At 37.0% G+C, this 27,771-nt stretch overlaps 1 protein-coding gene across 1 annotated transcript in view; it reads right to left on the minus strand.

Annotated features, from left to right (window-relative positions):
* Positions 1 to 27,771, minus strand: part of LOC140848278 (uncharacterized) — a 182,290-nt gene that overhangs the window by 67,382 nt on the left and 87,137 nt on the right. Inside the window, exons 4-5 of the mRNA XM_073230481.1 lie at positions 7,206 to 7,213; positions 4,405 to 4,661 (exon numbers count right to left, since the gene is read on the minus strand). Of these exons, the coding sequence (XP_073086582.1) occupies positions 4,405 to 4,661; positions 7,206 to 7,213 (265 nt within the window). The remainder of the gene's footprint in view (positions 1 to 4,404; positions 4,662 to 7,205; positions 7,214 to 27,771) is intronic.

Here is a 27,771-nt window from a genome sequence, read left to right on the forward strand (position 1 = left end):
TTTACAGTCCTTTTTTGAATCAGTTATAATGTTCTCAGGTGCAAACTGGCAGATACCCTGACTAAGGCTGTGCAAATACTAAAGGGTTTTTTAACATTATAAACCAAGAATTTCAGAGGAGAATAGGTTGAGGGTTGGACATCCTTAGAGCACATTGATATCATCCAGGGCCCAGTTCCTCCCATCTTTCTATTCTGTTGACAACATCCCCATGTTCACAATTTGGCAGTTCTAGGGACCATCTGCTCCCACAGATCTAGACAATTGCACAATGTCCCCAACAGATTTGTCTTTCATGTCATTGGTAAGGATTGTGTTGTACATCCATGTTGAAAGCAATCACCTCCAAGGAGAAGGGAATTATCACGACTGACTTGGGCCAAAATTGGTGCCTAAGGTGCACATGAACCCATGCCTTCCCAATAACTACATTCTATTAGGAAGAAAGAAGTAGGAAGATGCGTAGGGTTGGATAACTCTTTGTGAAGACTCCTTAATTAATCTATATAGAGTAATACTCATGATTGCATTTATGCCAACTCTCAGCCTAATTCAGTTTTTGTCTTTTCTTAGCATTGATATAGATCAGTTACACACCAGATGAAATAGTTGTCTTTCAATTATGGGTGGGTTATAGAAATTCTAATAGCCTATTTTGGAAGTCTGGTTTTGTTGGGGGAGGGGTGGTGACGGGTGGTTTGCTTGCTTGCCTTGCTAATGACAAAGCATTTAATTTAAGTTAAACAATGCATGAGTCTACCCTACCCTAGTTGATTTTAATAGATTGTGACCTTATCTAGAATTAATAAGCACTGGGTGTTGTGGGAACGGAGGGAACATTTGCTAAGGAGGTGACATTTAAATAGAAAGCTGAAGAATGAGTAAAAGTTGGAAAGCTTGGGTAATCAGTAGCTGTAAAGGTCAAGAGATGAGACTGAGCATGGAATATTAGGGAGACTAACAGGCTTCGGTGCTGGTGATTACAGAGCTCATCAAGGCTGCAACAGAAGTAAGCCAGGCAAAGGGATATAAGCTTTTTATTTTTTGAGAGAGAGTGAGAGAAGTCAAGAGAAAGAAAAGGGAAATCATTGATGTGTTTAATGTAGGGCAGGACTATAATCAAATGTGTGTTTTAAAAGCAGCATTCTGGTTTTAGTGGGAAAAATAAAATAAAGGAGGGTATCTTAGCCAGGTTGGGCTGCTAAAATAAAATACCATAGACTAAGTGGCTTAAATAACAGATGTTTATTTCTCATATTTCTGGAGGTTGGGAAGTCCAAAATCAAGGTACCAGCAAATTCTGTCCATAATGAGACCTCTCCTCCTGGCTTGAAGATGACTGCCTTCTCTGTGCCCCCTCAAATGGGTAGAAGGATTGAGCTCTGGTGTCTCTCCCTCTTTTTGTAAGGATAGTAATCTTATCATAGGGTTCTACCCTTATAAGCTCACCTAAGTCTAAACCTCCCAAATGTTCCACCTCCAAATACCATCACATTGAGGTTTGAGGCCTCAACACAGAGATTTAGAGGGGGACACAATTCAGTCCATAACTTGGGGCAAGACCACAAGATAAGATATCTGTTTGGAAACTATATATTTAGATGAAAACCATAGCAGATGAAGAGCCAGAGGGACTCACAAGGAGTTACCAAGATTTAGCAACTGGTAGAATGTCAAGGTAAGATGCAGAGAAGAGCATTTTTAAAGACAGAAAGGTTTTTAATATTTTAATTGCTTATGGAAAGGACCTAACAACTGGAGAGAGAAATTTAAGGTAAAAGAGAGAGAGAGGATGGCTCCCTGGAGATCACTGGAAGAAATCAAAGGAAAGCTGGGAGTGTGTAGGTCCAGACTCTGTAGGAGGACTCGGCCTTAGACTGGACAGATAAAAGGAAAGAATAAAAGGATAACTAGGGGTGCAGGTTAATTTGTAGGTGTGATAATGGTTATTCATTCATTCTACAAACAGTTTTGTAAGCACTTATGGATGATACATGAGGTACTGGTCTAGGGACTGGAGACAAAAATATCTTTTGTGACCCAAGCTTGCAAACTAATAGGGAGAGACAAACATTACACAAAAGAAATGAGAAAAATATGTATTAGGTTAGATGCTATAAATGCCCAGGAGAAAAATAAATAAGGGAAATGGATTGGGCTTGCAACTTGAAACAGGGTCATGAAAAAGCCTCTTTGAAATGGGAACATTGTGTAAAGATACACAAAGTGAGTACCAAAGTTAAGAAGTTTTCTGGAAGAAGGGAATTCCAGGCAGAAGAAACAGTAAGTGCAAAGGCCCTGAGTTAGGAGTATTCTTGGGTAATTTCTGGAAATTAAGGAGGCAATGAAATTAGTGAGGGGATGAGTGACAGAGATACCTCAGAGAGGTAATGAGGGTGCACGTCAGATTGAATGGGCATTGTATTGACAAGAGTTTTCACAGAATGGATGAAGACCTCAGAAGGATCATTCTGGCTGCTGTTTTGATAATGAACAACAGAGTTGGAGAATAGGAGCACTCAACAGCTCTGGCAATAATTCAGGAGAGAAATGATGGACCAGATGGTAGCAGCAGGGATAACAAGAAGAAGTCAGATTCTGTTAACAGATTCTCTTTCTGTTACTTAGAATGTCAAATCACTTTCTCAAAATCTGATAAAGATGTAAGGGTGCATTAAGAAAAGGGTAAAATGTAGAAGCCTGACATAGCAATTGCAAGGAGAAGGAAAGTCTTCTAGAGAAAAAAATGAATGAATTGAGGTCAACATTGGGAACCCAACTGAAGTATGAGACACTGGATTATGATTGAAGATGCTTGTTTTGTTGTTACCATCAAAACTCTTCTCCAGTTTATTTATGGCTCTTTCTTTGGGGGCATTCTCATTAATCCAAATTGAAAATCAACTTAAATTTTGTTGTGATTACACTAAAGCTAGAAAGAGATTGTCCTTTACACTATGTATAATGAAGCAGTTTTCTAGCCTCATCACTAACACAGTTATCAGAGGCCTATGCTTCAACTACTGAAGCATATAGCAGCAGCTGTCTCCAGTTGTTCATTGTGTGCCTACAAAGTCTATGTGCTTATGTGTTTTACTCAAGTGTCATTGGCAGGACTTGAAAGCTTTGTTAGCAGTCAGTTATAGTCATTGTGTAAGTTCTTTATCATTCCAATTGTGTGGTGGTGGGTGCTCCTATACAGTGATGAACTAGGATCCCTGATATCTCTCAGCTTACAATTTAGTAGCAAAAATAGGCAATTTGATAGTGACAATAAATACTCAAAACAAACTTGAATATCATGACAGGGTGGTGTGAGGCTGTGTGAGATGAATATCACGATATCATGTGGGAGGGCCTTCACTTAACATAAGGCACCAGAAAAGCCACCATGAGCCAAAGACATTTAAGCTGCCACCTGAAGAAGAGAAAGAAGTCAACCAAAGCTAATTTGTAGAAAATTTATGACTTTTTTTAATAATGATGTAGATTTACATGTAGTAGATGAGCACCACTACAGCTCTGCTGATTATTGGAATAGTAAAATTACAAGATTGCAATCCTTTATCCAAATTTTCTACATCAAAACTTTCTGAAAATCAGAGTCTTTGTGTAAAATATTTGAAAGCAAAGAATTGTCTGAACAGAGACTATTTGTAATCTTTATTTTTCCCATTTGGGGTGAATTTTCTTTTTTTGAAAAATGGCAGTAAGTTCGATTTTTGGATGTTGTTTCCAGATGCTGTTGGGGGTATACAATATATGTATTATCTTTTATTTCTGTAGTATTTTTATTGTGGAAAACTTAAAGTTCATCTAAAAGGGACTTAATATTATAATGAAATCCCATGTGCCCATCACCCAGCTTTTACAATTCTCAACTCATTGTCAATTTTATTTCATTTATACCATTAACTACCTCCTTTCTATCATATCACTGAAGATTCTCTAACTTATTATGTTAAAAATAATTCCTTAACATCATCAGATAGTCAACTGTTCCAAGAATTTCATAGTTTAATTTTTTATAACTTATTTATTACAGTCAAAATCCAAACCAAGTCCACATAATTGTCATTGGTTGATTTGTCTGAAGTCTTTTTTAAACAATAATTTCTTGTCCATCTTTTTTTTTAACTAGGAATAATTAAGAAGAAATAAGAAGAAATTCGTCGAAGGTATTTATTGAAGAAATCTAGGCATTTTTTTTATAGCGTCCCACAGCCCAAGTCTTGCTGATTATATTTTCATAGTGAAGTTAACATGTTCCTTGGGTCTCTGTGCTTTCTATAAATAAATTGGTAGTTGAATATAGAAGCCATAGTATTTATAAAATTTGAAACATTTTGAATTCTGAAACACATCTGGCTTCAAAGAGGTCAGACTAAGGGTGATGGCCCATACCGGTGCGCACTGGCCAGTCGCCTCTGCTCCGAGCTCCTGGAGGACCTAGCTGGCCCCCTGGCTCTCAGAACATCCCAATATCCAACAACATTAATGGCCGTGCTGGAAGGGGGCCTCTGGGACTGGGTAGCTCTGAGGCCAGCTTCTGTTCTGATCATCGGTGTCCCTGAAACACCAGTTGTCATATTTTCGATATCACTACTGAGATTCTCTTCAGAAGTATATTCTTCCTTTACTCCTTCTTCTAGTTCCTCTGTCTTTACAGAGATATATTTTACACACCATAAAATTCACGCATTCAACAGTACAATTCAATGGTTTTTAGTATATTCAGAAGACTGCACAATAGTCATCACAATCTTACTTACTTTGAAACATTTTCTTCATCCTGAAATCCTGTACCTATTAAAAGTCACTCCTCACCCCTACCCCTAAAATGCAAGCAACCACTAATATACTATCTTGTCTCTATGGGTTTTCCCAATCTGGACATTTCTTATAAATGAAATCATACAACATATGGTCTTTTGTGGCTTGCTTCTTTAATTTGGCATGATATTTTCAAGGTCCATCCATGCAGCAGCATATACTGATATCTCATTTCCTTTTATTGTTGAATACTATTGCATTGTATGGACTTATCAATTTTTCTTATCCTTTTATAAGTTGATGAATATTTAGGTTGTTTTTACTTATTGGATATTATAACTAATGCTAGTATAAACATTTTTGTACAAATTTAGTTGACATGTGTTTTGATTTCTCTTCATATATACTTAAGAATAGATTTGCTTGGACATATGGTGAATATATATTTAATATTTTTGAGGAACTGCCCAACTGTTTCTTCCCAAAGTGGCTGCACCATTTTACAATCCTACCAGTAATGCATTAGGGTTACAATTCCTCCACATCTTCATCAATACTTTTTATTGTCTATTTTTTATTTTAGTCATCCAAGTGGGTATGAAATGGTATACCATTGTGGGTTTGGTTTGTATTTCCCTAGTGACTAAAAAGATAATGTGTCATTTTTCATATTCCTATTGGCCAACTGTATACCTTCTTTGGAGAATTATTCAATTCTTTGTCCACTTTTAAATTGGGCTGTTTTTCTTTTTATTGTTGAGTTGTAAGAGTTCTTTATATATATTCTGGATACAAATTTATCATTAGATATATGATTTGAAATATCTTCGCCTATTGTATGGGTTATCTTTTCATATTATTGGTAGTCTCCTTGAAGCACAGAAGTTTTTATTTTGATAAAGTTCAATTTATATATTTTTCCTTTGTCACTTGTATTTTAGGTGTCATGTCTAAGAAACCATTGCCTAACTCAAGGTCACAAAGAGTTACTCCAACTTTTCATCTAAGAAATTTACAGTTTTAGACCTATGATATTTGTCACATACAAAAATTCTTGCATAAGATATCAGGTAGAGGTACTCTATTCTTTTACACGTGGTTGTACCAGAACCATCTGTTAAAAATCCTATTTGTTCTTATTCAGTTTTCTTGGTACTCTAATCAAGAATCACTTTAGAATAAATGTAAAGATTTATTCCTGGAGTCTTGTTTCTAATCCATTGATCTAAAAATCCATATTTACATAGTGCCACACTGTCTTGATTATTCTAGCTTTGTAGTAGGTTTGGAGTTGAGAATTGTGAGCTCTCCAAATTTGTTCTTCTTTTAGATCATTTTGGTTATTCTGGGACCCTTATTTTTTAATATTAATTTAAGATCAGCTTCTTGATTTCTGAAAACAGGCTGCTAGAATTTTGATAGGGATTATGTTGGATCTGCAGATCAGTTTGGGAAGTATTGCCATTTTTAATGACAGTAAGTCTTCTGATTCGTAAACATGGACTATTTGTATTAATGCAAGTCTTTAATTTCATTCAACAGTGTTTTTTTAGTTTTTAGTATGCAGGCTTTGTACTTCTTAAGTTTATTTCTATATACTCTGTTCTTTTGATACTATTGTAAGTGGCATTATTTCTTTGCTTATTTCTGTCTTTTTTTCTCCTCTTCTGCCACTCGCATTACACATATGTTGGTGCACTTAATGGTATACATTTCCCTGAGGCTCTTTTTATTTTTCCTCATACTATTTTCTTTCTGTTTTTTAGATTGTCTAATCTCTTTGACATATTTTCAAGATTCATGATTCTTTTGCATGGTGAGATCTACTCTTGAGCTTCTCTAGTGAATTTTTCATTTTAGTAATTGTCCTTTTCAGTTTCATACTGGCCGATTTCAAGCTACATGACATGATAAAGACAGGCCTACACAATACCTACAAATTTAACAACCAGCTCTCTCAGGTAACACAAGCCAGCTCTTCCTGGCTGTCAGGAATGCTCCCCCAAAGTGTTGTGGGAGCTTTTTCTTGTAAGCCCTTATTATTCCCTCTGATTTTATGCTTCTTCTTGCAAGTTTCTGCTCTCAGTGCAGTAATCCAAAAGCCTGTGGGTGGTAATGATGAAAACAGGGTCTTAAGTTGTAATAATGTTTTTTCGTTTTAATAGGGAGAAGGCACAAATAGCAAAGGCTCCTTTCTGGTTGGTTAGTTCCACCACTGCACGCAGGGAGCAGCCAAGACCTGTGTCACCTCCTCCTGGGTGGTGGATGCCTGGCTGCATCAGAGGGAAGTTCCCATACATAGCTCAGTGAGGAGATATTTGAAAGAAAACTTGCCATCCATAGGGTTTTGTTTTGTTTTGTTTTGTTTTGTTTTTTTGTAGTTCTCTCCCTGGGATTAATGTCTTCCCATCTATCCCTTGGCCTGCACTTACTCCTGTCCCTATTACACAAGTTAGGAAAAATTACACATTTTCAGTAATGATCCCATCTCTGGCTCCCTAGGACATATACTGCTTTCTTAACCTCAGTTGCCTGGTTGTATCTGCATTAAACATTAGCAGATATCCCTGACAGTTCATTGTATGTAGATGGTCCACTTCTCTAAGCTTCTATTGACGACATAGACTTTCTTCTATTTGTATTTTTCCTTGTCATTTCAGTCAATTGTTGCAGGGGTGGGGGCTTTTCTTTCCAGAAATTTTATCCCTGGTTTTTGCTACCCTTATCACCAGTAAGCACTGCGATAAAGAATCAGATTGTCATAGCTGGAAATAATTAAGGATCGTATCATACAACCTCTCATTTTATAATGATAAAACCAAGGTCCACAGCACGGAGAGCACCTTGGCTAACGATGCATCTGTCTCTTTCGCTACCTGGTCTAGGACTCTTCTCCACATAGTACATTATCCAGGTCCTGCATCAGCAGTGGGCATCTTATGCTGGAATTCAATACTCTGTTCTCATCAACCTATATGGGAAACTGTCACATTGTTAAGTTTTCTTACAAATTGTCCTCTTTTCAACTTGAATTTGCCAGATTTCAAATCTAAACACAATTTTATCATTACAGTGTTTAAGTCTTTGGAAATAGATGCACCATGTTTATGCAACTTCAATCCTATGAAAAGGACACAGAGGTAATAATGATATCATTTTGGATAGTTAATCTAGTTTCCTTTTATAAATTACATAGACTCAGATAAAAATGAATAAATGCATGGTTTTTGTAAAGGTGTGAGAAAACCCAAATTGTCAGAGTAACCTCATTCTTTTCATTAATCTTTTCTGAGAAAAGCTAATATCTTTTACAAACCTTTTCTTCACTTGATGATGTTGGATTAGCTAATACCATATGCTCTTTATTATGTGTGTCATTTAGTTTCATATAATTTGAACTGATTATTTTACATTTAGAAAAAGGCCAAGTTTTAAGTAATATACAATAAACATATAATAGCATATAAAACATATTATGGTAAACTATAATAGACTATAAAATATTCAGGGAAATTATATTTCTTAATAGAGGTTAAAATAAATCTTGGTAATAGCTAATTAAAAAATCATTTTGGTTACATTGAATAAAAAAATAGTAGTAAATTAAATTATATATTAAAAGTTCTGGTATTATAAAGTACATAATATATTGCAATAAGAGCTCTAAGCTTCAGTACATTTAGTACATTTACATTAATTAAATCCACTGAAATATCACAGGTATAGATTAGTTGCCAATGGAAATTGTCCCAACAGCATAATTTACTTACACTGCTTAAAATATCAAGTAGCATTTTACTGTACTCTTAAAATGATTAAACCTTACTAATGTGAATAAAGGAGACTTTGAAAAATAATCTTTATTTTATTTTTTTAAGGAAATAAATCAAAGAGGAAGGAGGAAAGGAAGAGATAAAAGAGAGAGGGAATAGGTAAATATTTTTAACTGAATTATTAAGTAGAGTTTAAAAAAGTTACACTACTTAGTGTATAATCTTCATAATTAATTTACATGTATGAAGTAAGTAAAAAGGGTAGATGAATTAAATGGCAATAAATTTTACTGACTAGAAAGTCCCATATTAAAATCATGCTTTCCCACTTCATACTGAACTTAAAGCCAGCTCTCAATTATTTACACTGATAATATATGGTGAGCAAAATATAACTAAATTCTTATTTAAGACAGGGGTTTTTTTGTTTGGTTTTGTCTTAACCTCAGTCAATTTCAAAGACTTCCACACCACATATTTTGCTAGGACTGTTAAAAGTGCAGGTGATACTGATTAATCTGTGACTTCCTGATTCTCTCCTTTTTCATGAAAGAACAAAGGTGTTCATAAGGGGTAAGACTGAGGAGGAACAAAGAACAGGAGTAATAGAATTTGCTAATCAGGCCTTGAGTAATGGAAGCTTGATTGCGTTTGAAAACTGATGTAATGATGCAGAAATAGGAAAGCTGATTTTTAAAGAATGTGGACTTGGAAATGACAAACACAGTTATTCTCTCTGGGAGTTCTTAGATACTTATTTTTAGCTTTAATTTTTTTCTAAAAACACAACTCTTACTGATGTTATTTCTGAAAGTTTAGTATGTGTAATGCACGCTGGAGCATATAAATATATTGCCCTTTAGGACATTTGGTCAACCTATTATGGACTGAATTATCTGTGATTTGCGTTCTCTCTTCTAATTTTATTAAATAAGGGACTGTTTCATGGCAGCTTATGCCTTTTCACAATTCATTCTAAATTGACAGAATATACTGTATTCAGAACAATCAACTCAAGTCAACTTGATTATTGACAAAAGTCACTCAAAGAGTAAATGGTAAATCAGAACCTTTATAACAGAAAGCACATAAGAAATGGGAAGATACTCAGAAAAAAATAGTTTTAGAGTAGAATATAAACCTTCCATTCTATTCTTATATCTGGTTTAGAGAGGTTTTCGTTTCCCTCCCTCTTTCCCTCTCTTACTCACTTTTCAGAGCCTTTGCATAGTGTTTTTAATTTTTTTTTTTGAGTAAAGCACGAAAACTTAAAAAGCAATCACATGTTATTTCACCTTGACCATAATGAACCCATCCACAGTCTGGTTTTTATAAATTTTAGAAGGGCCATGGGCAAATAGTACTTAAATGCCCATTTTAGCATATCAACTACAAAAAAAGAGACCACTTCTAAAATATTTCATACAAAAATAAAAAGAAATAGAGAAAAAATAAAAATATTAAGAACAATTAATGGCAATGTGAAAGTCCAGAGTGGTTTCCTGTGAAGCAATTTATACATATCATCCTCTAAATTTTCCAGTAGTAATTCTGAACTGCCAAATAGCCCTCTGCTATGAAATCGCAATTAAGATAAAATGGGAAAAGTGAACAGACAGAAAGGTTCTGAAAGGGTGCATCAGTAAACCTTTCTTTCAGAGAAAAGTCTGGAAATATAAATTTCACTGGAATCACATCCAGACTCTAGAAAAAGTGTGGATGAATCTTTAGAACATTTCAGTAACAAAATGAGTTTTCCCAAGATTTTCTGCTTATCACCTAAAATTGAACACACACAAATATTAATCCATTGTCTTTCTCCCAATAAGTTAATGAAATGAGCCAGTAACCTGTCAAATGAACAAGAAATCTGAGAGACATTCCAGATTAATCCCTTCCCCTCATTCCTCCCATTTCTAATGATTCCACAGATCTTCTGACCATTTATGTCCTTAACATTGTGAATATCTGCCCCTGCCTCTTTAGTCCTGTGGTTTTGGTGCAGGCTACCATCAGTATATGCCTGCATTATTGCAATTACCTTCTAGATGGTTTGCCTAACTTTAGTTTCTGTGGCTTATAATCTATTTTTTCACATGATCCTTAAGGTAATCTTCCTGAAAAACAAAAATAAGATCATGTGATTATCCTGATTAAAAAAACTAACTCCAACATTTGGCTGTTTTTTTTCTCTCTCCAATTTCATTGTCCATTGTTTTTTCTCCACGCATACCCTATGCTGTCACATCCGACTATTTACAGTAGCCCCGCCTAAAAACGTCTTCATGGTTCTGTGCATTTGCCTATACAGTTTTAGAATTTCTTTTCCCAATCCCTTCTAGTAAACTTCCACCTACTCTTCAAGATCCACTCAAGCATTTCTTCCTCTTGCAGCCCTTTCTTGGACCTTCCTACCCTACATGCTCCTCTGTTCCACCACTGTGCCTTGAACACATTTGTCATATCCCTTGTCACACTGAATTGTAATGGCTTGTTTATGTATTCAACTCTCTTCCCAGACTGGACTTTAGAAACTATGCCTTTTCATCTTTATATGTGGTCACCTTATGGTTACTCACCAATGTTACATGAATGAATGAATGAATAAATCAGTGTTCTAATGATGCTAAAACAGAGAGACATTTAGAGGTTTGTCCAGATATACTTCATGAATCACCGGTAGGTCCAGGAATAAATTCTGGTGCCTCCCACTCCTTTCTTTCCTCAGACGCCCAGACCATGATTCACTGTTGCATTAAAAAGGGAATATGGAAAGGGTTTAATTTTTCTTATGTAAAATTACCCACCATAAGAAACTATCCACTGTATTCCACTGTCTGACTTTTAGGAGTAAAAATGAATCTTGATGCTCTAGCTGTATTTTGGGGAGAAGTCTTTTTCCATCTTAGGCACAATATGCCCAGAATAGATTCCAGCATCATTGGTATTTCATTAAGGGAACTAAACTAAAAATGTCATAAATAATTTGAAAGAGAATTGATGTCAGCTATCAATTGCTGCCTGTCTTTGTTTTTTGCTCTTACTCTAAAATAGCAGTCCTTATTCTTTCTTGCCTTATTTAAAGATTTGTCTCTATATTTTAACTAAGATGTCCCTGGAGCTCCCAAGTCCAGAGGGAAAAAAAACAACTTAAAAGTGGTAGGCTGACAGCTCCTTGAGTCATTAAGTACATTTAAAAGTCTTGCTTAATGTAACTGTACTTCTAATTTTGACTTTGGGAAATATTTTATTAAAAAAATCTCTGGACTCTCTACAGAAGCACTCAAGAAGCATTTATCATGTGATTAGTTCTTTAGACCATGTATTATAAGACAACAAAGCACATTTTCTCTTCTCATGAGTATATATAAGGAAGGCATCGTAAACCCATTAAGAATTAAGCATTTGGCCAAGTAAAAAAAAAAATGCAAGAATTATTAGCAACCTTTCTAAGGCTTATAGACCTGCATCTCCCTGTGCCTTAACTTGGTGATTCAAAAGAAATACACATCTCATTTTGAGAGCCTTAAAATGTAATGCTGTTTTTTGGTAGGTTTTCTTGCAGAAACAGAATGGGAGATTAGATAACATAGTGCATTATAAAATTTCCTAAGTATCTTCTTCTGATATTTTATATTAGATCCAGGATTTCATTTTCATGGCAGCCCTTCTATCACCATCCACAAGGTCCCCTCGCCACCATATTTCCCTCCAGCCATTCCTTGTTCTCTGCCTCCTGTCCTTTGCTTTTCACAGGCATAGCACGTGCCCTTCCCCACTGAGTAGCGCCCCCAGGGATATGTTTTCAGTTCCTTATTCTGATTGTTTATCATAAGAAGAACAGCTATTCTGAAATTCAGATGAATAAAGTCCTCCATTCTGTTAAATATCATAATGCAGAATATGATTGACTATGTAAAAAGGAAAATGGGCAAATAGTACTCTGAAATTCACTGTTGAAACTACTCTGGATTGAAATGTTGAAGGGAGACTGTGGAAGACAGGAGAATCTGATCAGCCAGAGAGGGATAAGATACAGCTAAGATGAGGTAAGCAGAAAAGAAACATTCTAGTGAGATGAGTTTATGAGCAAATTATCATAAGAATCAGGAATGAATGTGGAGTTGAGCAGACAATGAATTCTGATGGAGTGGAGAATTTGAGAAAGAGGTCATGGTAGACAATACTGAAAAGCTAGCTGTAAACCTTGAATGCTCAAGGCATTTACTGCTCTTGGGCATTCTTTAATTCTTTGGATCATAGACAGTCTTTGCAGGTGTTTGCTGCTAAGTGAACAATGGAGATCAGGTGATAAAGGAGGAATTGAAGAGGGAACACACAGGAGGGGATGGCATCAATTAAGGTAGTTGGTTCCTATATGAAATAATGAAAGACAGCTGGGAGGTATGAATAGAAATGGAAAAGAAATTGCTTTTTTTTCTTCTGCACACACTGGTTTCACCAAGAAACCATTCAACAGACTTATTTGACTGTAGATAAAATGAAAGGTCCTGTGGCCAGGATTCTCATCTGGCCGTGGTTAGCTAGCTCACTACACAGGAGTGGGCAATACGTTGCTATTGACTCTATGTAAAGAGCTCCACCCAGTGGCGTGTGTACAACAAGGTAGAATGGCTGCAAGGCTGAAGGAGAGCAGAGCAGAGGCTGGAGTGGTGGCAGTGCAGACAGAGGCCCAGAGGACTGCTGTGCTGGATGGTTGTGAGGACAGAGGAGCCCAGAGGACGGCTGTGCCAGCAGAGGGGCCCAGAGGCAGAGACCAGCTTGCTGCATCCAGACTTGCTCTGAGTGAACAGGATTTTAGTGATTGACCTGCCACTGTGGAAATAAAGTAGGGTATAACCCTTTCACCCCAAGAAGGTTTTACTGTCATTTCTTTGGCCACAGGGAATCCATACTGAACTTGCCAGGGGCTGATGCCCATCGGCAAGACATTGACAAACAGAGTATCAATGATAATTATTTAGATCATTTATTTTTATAAGGACCCAAATAATAGAAGGAAAAACTTATCTATTTTCTTTTTCCTTTTGGCATTCTCAGTCCTACAGGCAGAAAAAACAAGAGACATAGAATAATTTGATGATTAAATATGCATATGTGTATATATATATATATATATATATATACATATTTCTTACATTTTTAAGTTTCCTTGATATAGAGAAGTTGATGAAATTTGAGGCAGATGTGAATCTAAGCCACTTTTTAAAAATACAAGATTATTTGTAATGAGCATTGTTTGTAATATACTAAAAGAAGTGTTTCAGTTCATTGAGTATTTGTATAATATTCTGAGAATATTCTTAGAATATTCAATTTTTTTTTTAAATCTAAAGCTTCGTATTTCAACCCTGGGAACTCTGACAAAATAATAGATCACCGTTTTCTGTATTTGTCAATGTTGCTAAGTCATTCTAAAATAGGTCAGCCACAAGTATAGTGAATATTCTTAATATACATAAGCAATTCAATAACAATCTTACTATGACAAGAGCTAATATACATGTAAAATGGTTAAGTCTTGGAAGGATTTCTTTCATTTACCCTGGTATTTCCCTATAGACTCACTGGTTTAATAACCAACAAGGCAGTAATTAAGCATCACTTCAGTGTCATATGAAAGGGAAATATTTTGCTTTCAACTAGAAAGCCCTTTACAACTCAGTCAGATGTGGGTGCATACATACAAGCAAGCATGAGTAAAGAAGAGAGAAATACATTATAGAGAATTTTAGATTCCTTTACAAATTGTCATTAAGCCCACTTGCAAGCATAAGATGCGGAGTACCTGGCGGGTGTTATGCTCAGCTGGTCACAGGAGAGTGCTAGAGTACCATTAAACTACCTGCTCTGAGCTAACTGAAAGAAATCATGCGATGGAGAATGACTTAATGTGCCTCAGTGAGCTTTGCCTTGCATGGTTGATTGAAAGAAATAATAGCACACGCTGGTAGAAATTATAGTAGAATACCAAAGCTACTTCATAATACCTCCAGATGTTAAGAACGGAATGATCAAGTGTGACAGAGCTATCTTGTGCTATAATTATTTTAATCTTTGCAGTCGCTATTATAAAAGATTTCAATTTTGTCAAATTACCCTCTGCATTTTAATATTCCCTTTCAACCAGCACTTAACATTTCTACCAAATTGTTCTGCAGCATAGTTGTAGGCAGCATCCTCTCGAGTCAGTGGGAATGCAATATATGGGCAAGATCACACTGAACAATCCTATTCTTCCTTGAGGTAAAAGCTAAATAATAGAGAGGTGATTTTAAGCCCTTGGTAATGGGGATGCTTTGCAGTCAAATATTCCTTTCATGGAATTTCAATAACTTCATGCATCACAATGCATTTTAATGACTTAAAGAGATGAAGAATATATGATGCCTATTTTCTAAACAAAAGGATTAAATCACCTCAGAATCCAAAAGAATTCATGTCAGTCATGATAAGAACTGCAAGCCAGATTTTCAGATATCTCAATTCGGCTAAGCAAACATGATGCTCCTTCATCCAATTTAATTATCAGTTTTGTAAGGGTCATTTTATGATACTAAATTCACATTCATGGGATCTGAGGAACATATTCAGGTATGGTAATTCACTAAGCACAGGCAACCCGTGGAAGGATGCTGTGATTATATTGGGCTCCCATGGAAATTCTGAGGTATTAAGGAAAGCTATCCACACATTCCCCAGAGCAGTGCAAATAAACACAGCCCTCTACATACAATTCCAGGGGAGTGGGTTACAGGTTCCAGAGCAAGATCTTCATCTGTAAGGATATTGTCCCTATGACACATGGATTTGAGCAATCTAGTGCAGTGTCTATAGAATTCTGGGTGTCCTACCAGGCCAAGACGTATCTCCTACCTTTCTCTAATGCCTATGTCAGGTTATCTCAATATCACTCTTATTACACTATTGAGCTGAGGAATAGAACTATTCAACATTTTCTGGTATTTAAGAGGCTTAAAATCAAATGTAAGAGCAACTAAATTGTTGCACCAGAAAAATTGCCAGTTAAGGCAGTGAGAAACTAAAAACCCTATTAAATGATTTTTTTTCCCAATTAGCTATATTGGAATCTATAGAAAAAGTCTAAGATAATATTTTGAACACTACATAGTCCTTAACATTTACCTGGCAGTAATTATTGAGACCCAAAACACAAAATCCTTTTCAATGATGTGGAAGAATTACTTATTGAACTATTAATTCATATGCTCCAAGCACAGCTTAGAAGCATTGAAAATATGAAATGTGAAGGGAACACGCAGGCTGGTACAAAAGGTACCTTGAGGATAAAATGCGAGGAGAGTATATCAGTACCTGATCAGGCCCTCCCCGTGTTTGGGTCCAGCATGAGACTCAGAAACTAGACAGCCCAAAATCAAACATTTTACCAATTGAGGGAGATAGAGACTCAGAATTAAATTTGTAGGCTTAAAGAAAATGAAAAATTGTTTTGCTTTTCCTTGAACTCCTGAATTTCTGTCTAGTCAGATTTACCTTTTCTTATCACTCTGCTTACTTCTGTGGTTGATTGAACTGGGTAACCTATGCTACCATTCATACAAGGTGCAAGCACTTGCAGGGCTTTTGAAATTGAGGGTTCACTCTTTCAACAGACACAAGTCATTTCCTACAAAATACTCTCCTGGTTCTGTCTATTTTGGAAGGTGGCAATGTGAGAGTGGCAGGAAACTCTAGTAAGAGATGGCAGAAACCAAGAGTGGATCTGCAGGATGAGGGTATGAGGATGGCTCTCCTAGTTGCCCACTCCAGTTCTGGCCTGAAGGAAAGGACAGGAAACACCCCTTCTCGGATTGGACAGATCTTCATCTGCCTCTCCTCCAAATGCCATGGCACCCAATGCTCATTTGAGAGGGTGCAGGATGAAGAGAACCTCACGATGCTTACACTGCGTCTCCCTCCCTCTCTTGGACCCAATACCTTATGCAGCCCACATGCACCCCTCCAGTCCTTGCCACTGAACACCCCCATCTGTCTGGAATGCTCCTGAAATTGCCAATGCTCTAAGCTATGTTTTTACCATCCCTGTCTTACCCCCACTCCACACACACACATCACCAAAACTATAATTTCTGCAGTGCACCTTAACTAGATTAAGAAAGGTAAGTAAACTTGAGTGTGGGAATGGCTTCCAAGGGTACTTGGTAAACAAAAGGCACTTCTTATATTGCTGATAATTCACGGAGTAGGGATATTCTGTGGAGGTGAAGTGGGAGTGTACAAGTGGGTAGCCGTGGGCTAAATACCTGAGATTTTTGCCTTTGGACATCAGAATAGTTTTCCGCTTTACAAAATCTCCTACTACTCATCTTGCCCTCGTAGGGCTCAGGTGGAACACCTTGGGCAGTACAGCTTAAAGACAGGAACTTTGGAAAGGAAAGCATAGCCAGGAATCTTCAGAGATACTTCAGAATAGCCTCCTTTTTGTTTAGTTCTCTCTCTCTTTTTTTTTTTTCTGCAAGATTATGTGAGCAAATTGTCCTGGCAAAGTAAAAGCCTTTTAGTCATTTAAGTTAGCTGTTTTGCCATTTATTTCCAGTTACTATACAACTTCAAGTCTGTTTGGTTTCCTCACAATACTAAACTTTCTTTACATAATCATGTCTCAGCTTGTTCACTTGAATGGCTTTCTAATCAAAGCCTCAAACATTTAAAACCTAATCATGGATTGTGATTCTAAATCCATCAGTAAGTTGGCCACTTGGAACTTAGCATGTATCATCTAATATTAATGGTGGTTAAATAGGGTTAACCATTTAATCGTTCTGATTCAACACATAGAGAGTATTCAGGGTCTAAGGAAGGAATTAAGGAAATGGGCCTGGTATCTAGAAGGAAATACAATGTGAGCAACCGGTTCAAGGATTTAAGGAACATGGAACCCAATTCCAGATTTGGCTAGTAGGGATGACTGCATAAAAAATCTCCTTGGATAGGGAGGATGAGCACAGCATTGCTGAAAAAATTGTGAAATTGACAGGGTCCACAGTAAATGCTCATGTTTCAGTTAAAATTCCTTCATAACAAACTCAATACCCAAATTCAATGTAGCAGCTATGAAGCCTGGGTACTGTGCCACATCGCTAGTTGATAAAATGGACTTAATGATAATACACGGAATCAATCATAAGTATCTGTGACTCTTCTGCAAGAGCTTATATCTCATTGTCTCATTGTACTGAAATACAAATTTTCCAGAAACCAATGTATAGACTAACTTACATATTTTATAATTGATTACAAACTTCTTTGATAGAAATAGTATCAATTAATGATTCACAAATGCTCCCTGTTTGGTCCCCATAGCTCCCTGGGGGTCCTGAACAATGCTAAAAGGTTTGTTCTGTTATGGGGTGGGGTGTCTCTGGCATCTGTCATTGCAGGCCTGGGGCTGCAGAGTGGGAATCAGAAGGGGGATTATATGCTTGCAATTTATTGAAAGTGTCATGTCTGCTTCTCTCTCTCTGTCTCCTTACTCTTTGCCTCTTTCATGTCTTTGTGACTGTATAAAGCCTGAAGTCTGTTTATTCTGCACTTGAAGTTTTATTTCTCAGAGGTGAGCTCCTTACCTGGTTCTGTCCCCATATTTTTGTCATTCTTTCCTGGACTGGATGTCTTTCTTCACAGCCTGGAGCTGTGTCCTTGAGCCCCTTTTAGGTACCTGGAAATCTAATTCCCTGTGGATAGACACCTAGGCAATGACTAGCAGCAACTGTTCCAAGACCACCCCAGCTTGGGCTCTGCCCGTCTGCAAGGACCCTTAACGCCCTACTAGGTGCCAGCTACTTCCCTGAATTGTGCTCTCACCATCCATCACTCATCTATCTGTTCACTCCTGACTAGCTTCCCTGCTTCTGGTTTCTTATACTTTAAATCCAAACATATCCTACTGACCTTTCTTAAAATGTGTATCAATGTTTATTTACTCTCTTAAATATTCACTAGCTTGTGATTATTTACAAGACCAAAAACATATCCCTTAGTATGGCACAAAAATACTTACAGTCTAGCCTTAGCCAACATATTCTTCCTGATGATTCTCTGATATGACCTATTCTGGTCACATCAAAATGCTTGCTGTATTTCAAACTCAGTAAGCCATGATTTTCTTTAGATTAATTTCTCTCCTTGAGAACCCTTTATCCCTCTTTTCTTCTTATTACAAACCCATCAAAGTCCAGATCAAATGGTACACACTCTGAGAAGCCTACTGGGTGGCCTGTCCCTTCCCTCCTCCCTCCCTTGGCCACATCAAGGCCTCCCTTGCATCCTGTGGCACTTTGTACAGATCTCTCACAGCACTCATCACCTCACACCAGTTACATTTCCAATGACCTTTCCTCCACTTGACCAGCTTCTGAAGTTTATGTAACATGCCTTATTTATATCTGAAGATTTAATATTTAAAAATGCTTACCACCTGCTAGGTTCTCAGTATGTACTAATTAAATGAATAAAAATAAATTAATTCACATTAAACTTAAGGGCACAATTGTGACTGTATTGCCCTTTACCTTATTCTTATTCATATGTAAACAAATTGAGGAGGAGTTTATACACACAGAGTTTAGGCGTTTTCATGATCTTCTACAGAGACAGCAGTCTTAATAGCGGTCTAGAAACTGCCTTCACACATACACACATACGTAAGTAAAATTATTCTGTAGAAAGTCAAAACAAAGTCAAACAGATTATAGCAGGCCTTCACCACAGGGTGCCAAAGTTACTTCCACAGCAGTTCTGGAATTGTTTCTATTCTTCATTGCTTTGTGTTCATTTTTCATGTTGTTTGCTTTTAAATAACCTTGAATAGGTATGTCCATGGTAACCAGAACTCTGTACAAAGTCTAAGAAAATGTTAATGATTCTCTCCTTGAATTTCAAGAAATTCTTCTCTATGACATCGCATGTCTAAATTACTAGATTTTCCCCTTATGAATGTCTCTTTTAATGGAATGTTCTAATATGGAAACTATTTTTTATAGAACAACAAAAATTACACAGGACAGTTGTCATATTTACTGTGGATAATCTATTAGGTGCAATCATGGCAAGCTTCAGAGTCTTATTCATTAAAAAATACCTCTATTAGATTGTCAATAATTTTAAAGTATCCCATTTAATTGCATGATCTTGTAGAAAAAAAAATGAAAGAGCTTTGATTTAAAAAGGAGCAGTAGGGATTCTTTTCATAGCCTATTATATGACCTTTCAAGCTCAGCTACACCGACCAGGATAACAAAGACTGCAAGTATTGAGGTGTCTGTGTATGTGCATGGATTCCCACAATAAAACCCCACACGGTAGCCTCATAATTTACCACAACAGCATGTCAAGTACACTAGCCACTACTTAAGAAGTATACTAGGGAGTAAATTATGAGTCTGTTTATTATAAATAAAATATGAAAATTAAACATCCTAAAAATATCTGGGCCCTAGCCAAAAACAAAAAGAGCCTAATGGTAATCAAGAAATGAACCTACAAAAACGGTGGAGTGCAGGCAGAGTGAGTGAAATGGACTCACATCTGGTTTAACTGAGTTTGTAAAGAAATTATTCCTAGAGAAAGGAAGGTGCTGGAATATGAAATTTGTTTCAGGTCACTTGTGATGGCCAGAGATGTTAGATACATTTTTAAAGATTGTTAGATTTTAATGAGCAAATGGAATTTTCATATTTTTCTCCAGCTTTATTGAGGTATAATTAACAAACAAAATTGTATATATATTTTAAGATGTACAACACAGGATTTAAAAATATATTCATTGTGAAATGACTATCACAATCAAGTTTATTAATATATCCATCACCCCACATAGTTAACTTCTTTTGCGTATATGGTAAGAATGCTTAAGATCTATTTTCTTAGCCATTTTCAAGTACACAATGCAGTAGTATAACTATAGTTACCATGCTGTACATTAGATCCCCAGAACTTACTCCACTTTTAATTGGAGGTTTGCAGTCTTTGACCAACATGTCCCCATTTTCCCCAGCCCTTGGCAACCATCATTTTACTCTCTGAGTTTGATTTTTTTTTTAATATTCCACATTTAAGTGAGGTAATACAGTAGTTGTCTGTCTCTGTCTGGCTTACTTCACTTAGCCCAATGCTCTCCAAGTCAACCCATGTTACTGCAAATGGCAAGATTTTCCTCTTTTTTATGACTGAATAACATTCCATTATATATACACCACCACATTTTCTTTATCCATTTATCTATCAGTGGATACTTAGGTTGTTTCCATGTCTTGGCTGTTGCTACTAATCTTTTATTTGAAAACTATTAAAATGTGTCCCTGTTATTAGAAACACATGGAATTTGTGTTTTGCCTTAGTAACTTAATTTACAAAGCCATCAGATTAGAGGTCCTTCATGGAAGGTGGGATTGGTTGGTGATGAGAAAACTTGCTATAATATCTACTGATTTATAGCCTATGAAAAACGTCATCAGCCTTTGTCTTTTTCTCAGGGAAAAATTCTATTTAAAATGTCAGTCATTGTTGATATTATCAAAACACCTTCAAACAGTGTTAAGTAAATTTGTACCATTTCAGATGGAGAGACTCATCTCAGGATAATAAATTCAACATCATTAATCAAGTTTGCAGGGGAATGCCAGTCTGTGATATGGTTGCCTATTTCTTTCATCCCTCCCTCCTTTCCTTCCTTCCATAATCTTAGTACAAACAAGGATGCAGTAGACATACAATTAAACTAACTTAAAAATCAGGTTGGGGTTCTGCCTGTGGATGTATCCATATAGAGGGGAAGAAATGAGTCCATCCTGCCCTTCCTCCTAGACCTGCTGGCCCCTGTCAGCCTGCGCAGTGGGGCTGGAACCCTCTCTCCTCCCTCTGCGGTGGGGAATACGGTGGCTCCTCTTCCTTGGCGCAGACAGAGCAGCACTGCCTGTGTAAGCGAATGGACACAAGGCTGGGAAAGCTGACGTCTCCCCCAAGGACACCGAATTACCACATAATATGCTGCAACTGGCCTCTGAAGGCAAAGCAAAGTGACTGGATAATTCATTAATGCGATGTACAAAGATCATTTCCTTTAATAATACAAGCTCACTTCTGTGCTTAAAAAGAGGGGATAAGATGGGAGGAGAGAGACTGGTTAACCTTGACATTATAAGCCAGTATATTATCAAATGTTCTCTAGTGTCATTCATATGAGATATCAATTCTTCATTATTTATTTTATTATAGTCAGATGCCACGTATTGTTTGAAAAAAATAATTTTTCTTCACCTGACTTTCATATAGAGTACAGGAGACACTGCAGATTCTTCACTGCTAGGAGAAGCAGCCCGTGTGGCCTTGAGGAACATTTTGATGTATAAACTCGATGCTCACAATGTGCCAGGGTGGCCCAGAATCGATAATATGTCCATTTTGCCTTCTAGAACTTGGTCCTTAGAAAAATCCATGCAGAAGCTACATTACAATCTCACTGGGTCTGTTTTAGATTCCCCAAGATCCTCTCTCTCTAACGTCAGTTGTGTCCGTCCTCTCTTCTTTGTGAGTCCCCCTCCTTGGCTCCATTCCCCTGCCTCTGACCCAGCAGACCTTCAGCAGAGTGGTAAAATAAACAGAGACCTGGGCTCGCAGCAGACAATGTAGGTCTGACTTCTGGCTCCACTTCATCCTCAGGGTGTGACCTTGGGCAAGGCCCTTGTTGGGCCTCTACCATGTATCAGTGGCTTTAATTCACATTTCCTCATTTAATCCTTACAACAATCCCATAAGGAAGGTTTTTTTCTGTATTTGGCAAAAGGCATGGGTCACGGATTCACTGAGAAATTCCACAATTCCATCAACCTAGTTAGCCAGGCAAAGTCAGGCTCTGAATTCAGCTCCTTAAAGATTTCTAAACTAAATCTGTAGTTTCTAATATTCCACAAAGCTTCATACTGTCAAACTGCTTCTCATGTTTGAGCCCAAATTTCCTCGTGTAGGAAAATGTGCCGATGCTGTAGTTTCCCTGGCAATGGAAATGCTGCTTTAAATAATAAACAAGGTGATGTGAAAGGAGCAAGCATAAATATTCAATAAAGGCTACCTTTCCTTTCTTGATTCATCCAAGAAGTTTTCTTTCCCTCTTAACACTGTAAATATCACGGCCAGGTGAGCCATCCATCTTCTTTTTTTTTTATTTTTATTTATTTTGATATCATTAATGTACAATTACTTGAACATTATGGTGACTAGACTCCCCCTATTATCAATTCCCCCCCACATACCCCCTTACAGTCACTGTCCATGAGTGTAGTAAAATGCTATAGAATCAGTACTTGTCTTCTCTGTATATACTGCTTTTCCCGTGTCCCCCGCCCACCGCTACATTATGTGTGCTTATCGTAATGCCCCGTTTTCCCCCTTATCCCTCCCTTCCCACCCATCCTCCCCAGTCCCTTTCCCTTTGGTAACTGTTAGTCCATTCTTCAGTTCTGTGAGTCTGCTGCTGTTTTGTTAGTTCAGTTTTTGCTTTGTTCTTATACTCCACAGATGAGTGAAATAATTTGATTCTTGTCTTTCTATGTCTGGCTTCTTTCACTGAGCATAATACCCTCTAGCTCCATCCATGTCGTTGCAAAAGGGTAGGATTTGTTTTCCTCCTATGGCTGAATAATATTCCATTGTGTATATGTACCACATCTTCTTTATCCATTCATCTACCGATGGACACTTAAGTTGCTTCCATTTCTTGGCTACTGTAAATAGTGCTGTGATAAACATGGGGTGCATCTGTCTTTTTCAAACTGGGCTGCTGCATTCTTAGGGCAAATTCCTAGGAGTGGAATACCTCAAATGATTAGAAATGGGTATAGAGGGCAAAGTACATCCACCTTCTTGTATTGATCTTATTTACCAAAAGTCGCCAGTGGCTTCCCACTGACTGAGGATCATGTTCTAGCTCTTTTCCCTAGCATTCAGTCCCCAACAATGTGGTGACAATTACTGCCTGCCACCCTTTGCAAACACAACTACAGGCTCTCCGTGCCTTTGCTCTGCCACGTTCAGCGCCCTGCACATGCCTCCACAAAGCCACATCGTGGCTCCTCCTCCCTGTATGGAGTCTGCTACTATTTCTTTATCAGAAAGCTCCCTGTAACCTCTCTCCACTCTGAATTTCCCTATCATTTATATAGCTCTCTCTTCTGACACTTGTATCTCCCACTTCATGTCTTAATTCCTACAGGCATTCCATATTCTCTACAACAGTTTACATTCATTGAGGGACGGTTCTACTCAGAATTCCTTTTTTATACCACTTTGTAGTTTTTTTATGTATGAAAGACTGGATGATAAAAAAAAAGAAACCTTCAACTTGCTTGAATTTCTGCAAACCAGTACTGACCTCCTAACTTAATTAAGAACTAAAGTTCAGTACAATATTTTTCTGTGATTTATAAAACAGTACATAGATATAGACTACTTTAACATATTACAAAACAAATGGCAGGGATATCTTGGCCATGATATGATACCAATATTGAAAAGCTCAGCTGTGGTATGCTACATCATAGAGTGGAAATAAAGACTTGTTTTCTCATCTATTGCCTGGGTGCCGATACTGTATGCATCTTTTGTTTTGTTACCTACCTACATGGCACAGCTGTCTTTTGTACAGTCAAACATTTTTTTAAATGATTTATATTCAAAAAGAAAAAAAATTCCCCAAACCTTCTTATACATTTGAGAAGACCCTAGAAATGAAGCCAATCTCAAGTCTTGGGTGTTTCCAGGAGCTATGAGAATGTCCTCTCTGGATAGCACAAAGTTCAGTAGACACTGAAGATTTAATCAATTGGGAAAAACACCTGAGCTGTACATTAAAGAAAGGAGAGGAAAGAAACTCGGGTATACTTTTGTATGTTCTGACCTTCTGACATTTACTGCATAGCCCTGAAAGATCTCTCCACATTCTTTAAGAAAAAGCAGTAACACTGAATTCCAGGCCCTTGAGATTAGAACCGTGTCCTAAGTATTATGTTTTTCAAAAGTTGTGCATGGAGATCTTTTCTGCCTTTTGATAAAAGTTCAAACCAGTTCCCAGAAGTCATGGGGCATTCATATATGGAGTTATATGCTCTTTGCTAATAGTGCATTTCACAGCTGATGGCAAGATGCCAGACAAGGCATGAGAACTCTACAAGCAGAGGTAAGGAATTTCCCCGGTACATGCAGAGTAACAGTTAGGCTCCTTGATAGATACCTAGCAAGCAGTGGACTAAGTAGTAAGTACTGAGAACAAGGGGAGCTTCTGGATTTTGGAAGCTGCTACAAATAAACAATGAAGCAGAGTAAACCACTCATTCCTTTCATAGTGGTACAAAGGGAAAATGGACACCATTTCAAAAAGGTTATATGCATTCATAGAAGAAAGTACTGAAACTGGTTGCTAAAAGAAAAGATGCTCAGAACAAAACTGGACTGTTGGGTATGATATCTACACTTTATACTAATGAATGCTTAATAAGGACAAAGCGCTATTGTTTATCTGTATTAGCTCAGTTCATCCTGAAAATAAATATAGAAAGTAAACTTAATATTATCTCCATTCTACAGAGGAGGAAACAGAAGCACAGAGAGATTAGTAAACCTCCCAAATCCATGTCTGCAGTAGTAGCAGAGTCAGGATTAAAACATTGGCAGCCTGCTCCTGAGCCCACATTTTACACTTCTGATGGCACGTTCATGGAATATGTCAGAAACATCCAAGGTACTGCGCTAGACAGACCATAGGTCAGAACTTCAAGGCAAATATTATTAAATCTTATGTATCCTTAGTCATCAGGCTGTCTTTTGAGGAGGAAAAAAATTAAGTCAGACTTTATTTGAAAATTGTTAGTAAGCCCAGTTTTTTCTTATATTTTGTGAATTTTCTGTAATGGAGGACACTTAATTTTATAAACAGAGAAACAATGTTTATATTATTTCCTTATTCCAACTACTAAGAGTATTGAATGAAATGTTTTGCCTCTTTTCTACTTGAAATAGCATATGGATCAAATAATTTCAATATAGATTTAATTCAAATTCTGATCATTGGGGATTATAGAGGGCTTTTTTATGTATGAAGAAATCAAAACTTTAAAAGAAATAAAATAGAGATGAAAACTCAAATAAAGCTATTCTGGTTTATATATGTGGAATCAATCCCCTTAAAATTGCACCATTCAACTAGATAACATTTGAACATTTTGGCACAAAAAAATATGAGGCACTTTTCATACCCACAAAAAATTACATTAAAATTTTAACACTGCACTCCCCCAACACCACTACCTTTACACAAAACTGATACACAAAAATCTTATTTACAAGAATGAGAGGAAGATATTAAAATCAGATCTCCTTACTCCTATCCATTACAGCACTTGTGAATCATTAGCATCAAAAAGCATTTTTAAAGTGCCATTATTATCTGAAATGGTGTTTGAAGAAAAGAACACAGAGAGCAACAAATGGTTTATTTATATTTTTCTATGAAGAAATGTGACACTTGTAGTCAGGTAGGCAGAGAAGTTTGGAGGAATACACAGACCTTCCCACACATTGGTGTGCATGAAAAGAAAACACAAGAGACTGTAGGCTTGAGGGAGACTGAATTCTATGACCCTTAGAATAGGCCCTTTTCTTAATTTTTATTGCTTTTCCATAAACCTAGTTTAGAAGTAAAGGAAAAGATTATATTTTTTCACTTTGCATTAAGTTTATTTATTTATGTATTTATTTTCATTTTCCTTTATTTATATATAGGTATATATTTTTTTGGTATCATTAATCTACAATTACATTAAGAACATTGTTTACTAGACTCCCTCCTTCGCCAAGTCCTCCCCACATACCCATTCACAGTCACTGTCCATCAACATAGTATGATGCTGTAAAATCACTACTTGTCTTCTCTCTGTTGCAAAGCCCTCCCCTTCCCCCCCCCAACACTATACATGCAAATCGTAATGCCCCCTTTCTTTTTTCCCGCCCTTGTCCTTCCCTTCCCACCTATCCTCCCCAGTCCCTTTCCCTTTGGTAACTATTAGTCCATTCTTGGGTTCTGTGATTCTGCTGCTGTTTTGTTCCTTCCGTTTTCCTTTATTCTTATACTCCACATATGAGTGAAATCATTTGGTACTTGTCTTTCTCCACCTGACTTATTTCACTGAGCATAACACCCTCTAGCTCCATCCATGTTGCTGCAAATGGTAGGATCTGTTTTTTTCTTATGGCTGAGTAATATTCCATTGTGTATATGTACCACATCTTCTTTATCCATTCATCTACTGATGGACATTTAGGTTGCTTCCATATCTTGGCTACTGTAAATAGTGCAGCAATAAACATAGAGGTGCATCTGACTTTTTCAAACTGGAGTGCTGCATTCTTAGGGTAAATTCCTACAAGTGGAATTCCTGGGTCAAATGGTATTTCAATTTTGAGCATTTTGAGGAACCTCCATACTGCTTTCCACAATGGTTGAACTAATTTACATTCCCACCAACAGTATAGGAGGGTTCCCCTTTCTCCACAACCTTACCAATGTTTGTTGTTGTTTGTCTTTTCAATGATGGCTATCCTTACTGGTGTGAGGTGATATCTCATTGTGGTTTTAATTTGCATTTCTCTGATGACAAGCAATGTGGAGCATCTTTTCATGTGTCTGTTGGCCATCTGAATTTCTTCTTTAGAGAACTGTCTATTCAGCTCCTCTGCCCATTTCTTAATTGGATTATTTGCTTTTTGTTTGTTGAGGTGTGTGAGCTCTTTATGTATTTTGGATGTCAACCCTCTATTGGATCTGTCATTTATGAATGAATATATTCTCCCATACTGTAGGATACCTTTTTGTTCTATTGATGATGTCCTCTGCTGTACAGAAGCTTTTCAGCTTGATATAGTCCCACTTGTTCATTTTTGCTTTTGTTTCCCTTGCCCGGGGAGATATGTTCAAGAAGAAGTCACTCATGTTTATGTCTAAGAGATTTTTGCCTTTGTTTTTTTCTAAGAGTTTTATGGTTTCACGACTTACATTCAGGTCTTTGATCCATTTTGAATTTAGTTTCATGTATGGGGTTAGACAGTGATCCAGTTTCATTCTCTTACATGTAGCTGTCCAGTTTTGCCAGCACCATCTGTTGAAGAGACTGTC

Source organism: Manis javanica, chromosome 3 (assembly GCF_040802235.1).
Source record: "Manis javanica isolate MJ-LG chromosome 3, MJ_LKY, whole genome shotgun sequence".
Lineage (NCBI taxonomy): Eukaryota > Metazoa > Chordata > Mammalia > Pholidota > Manidae > Manis > Manis javanica.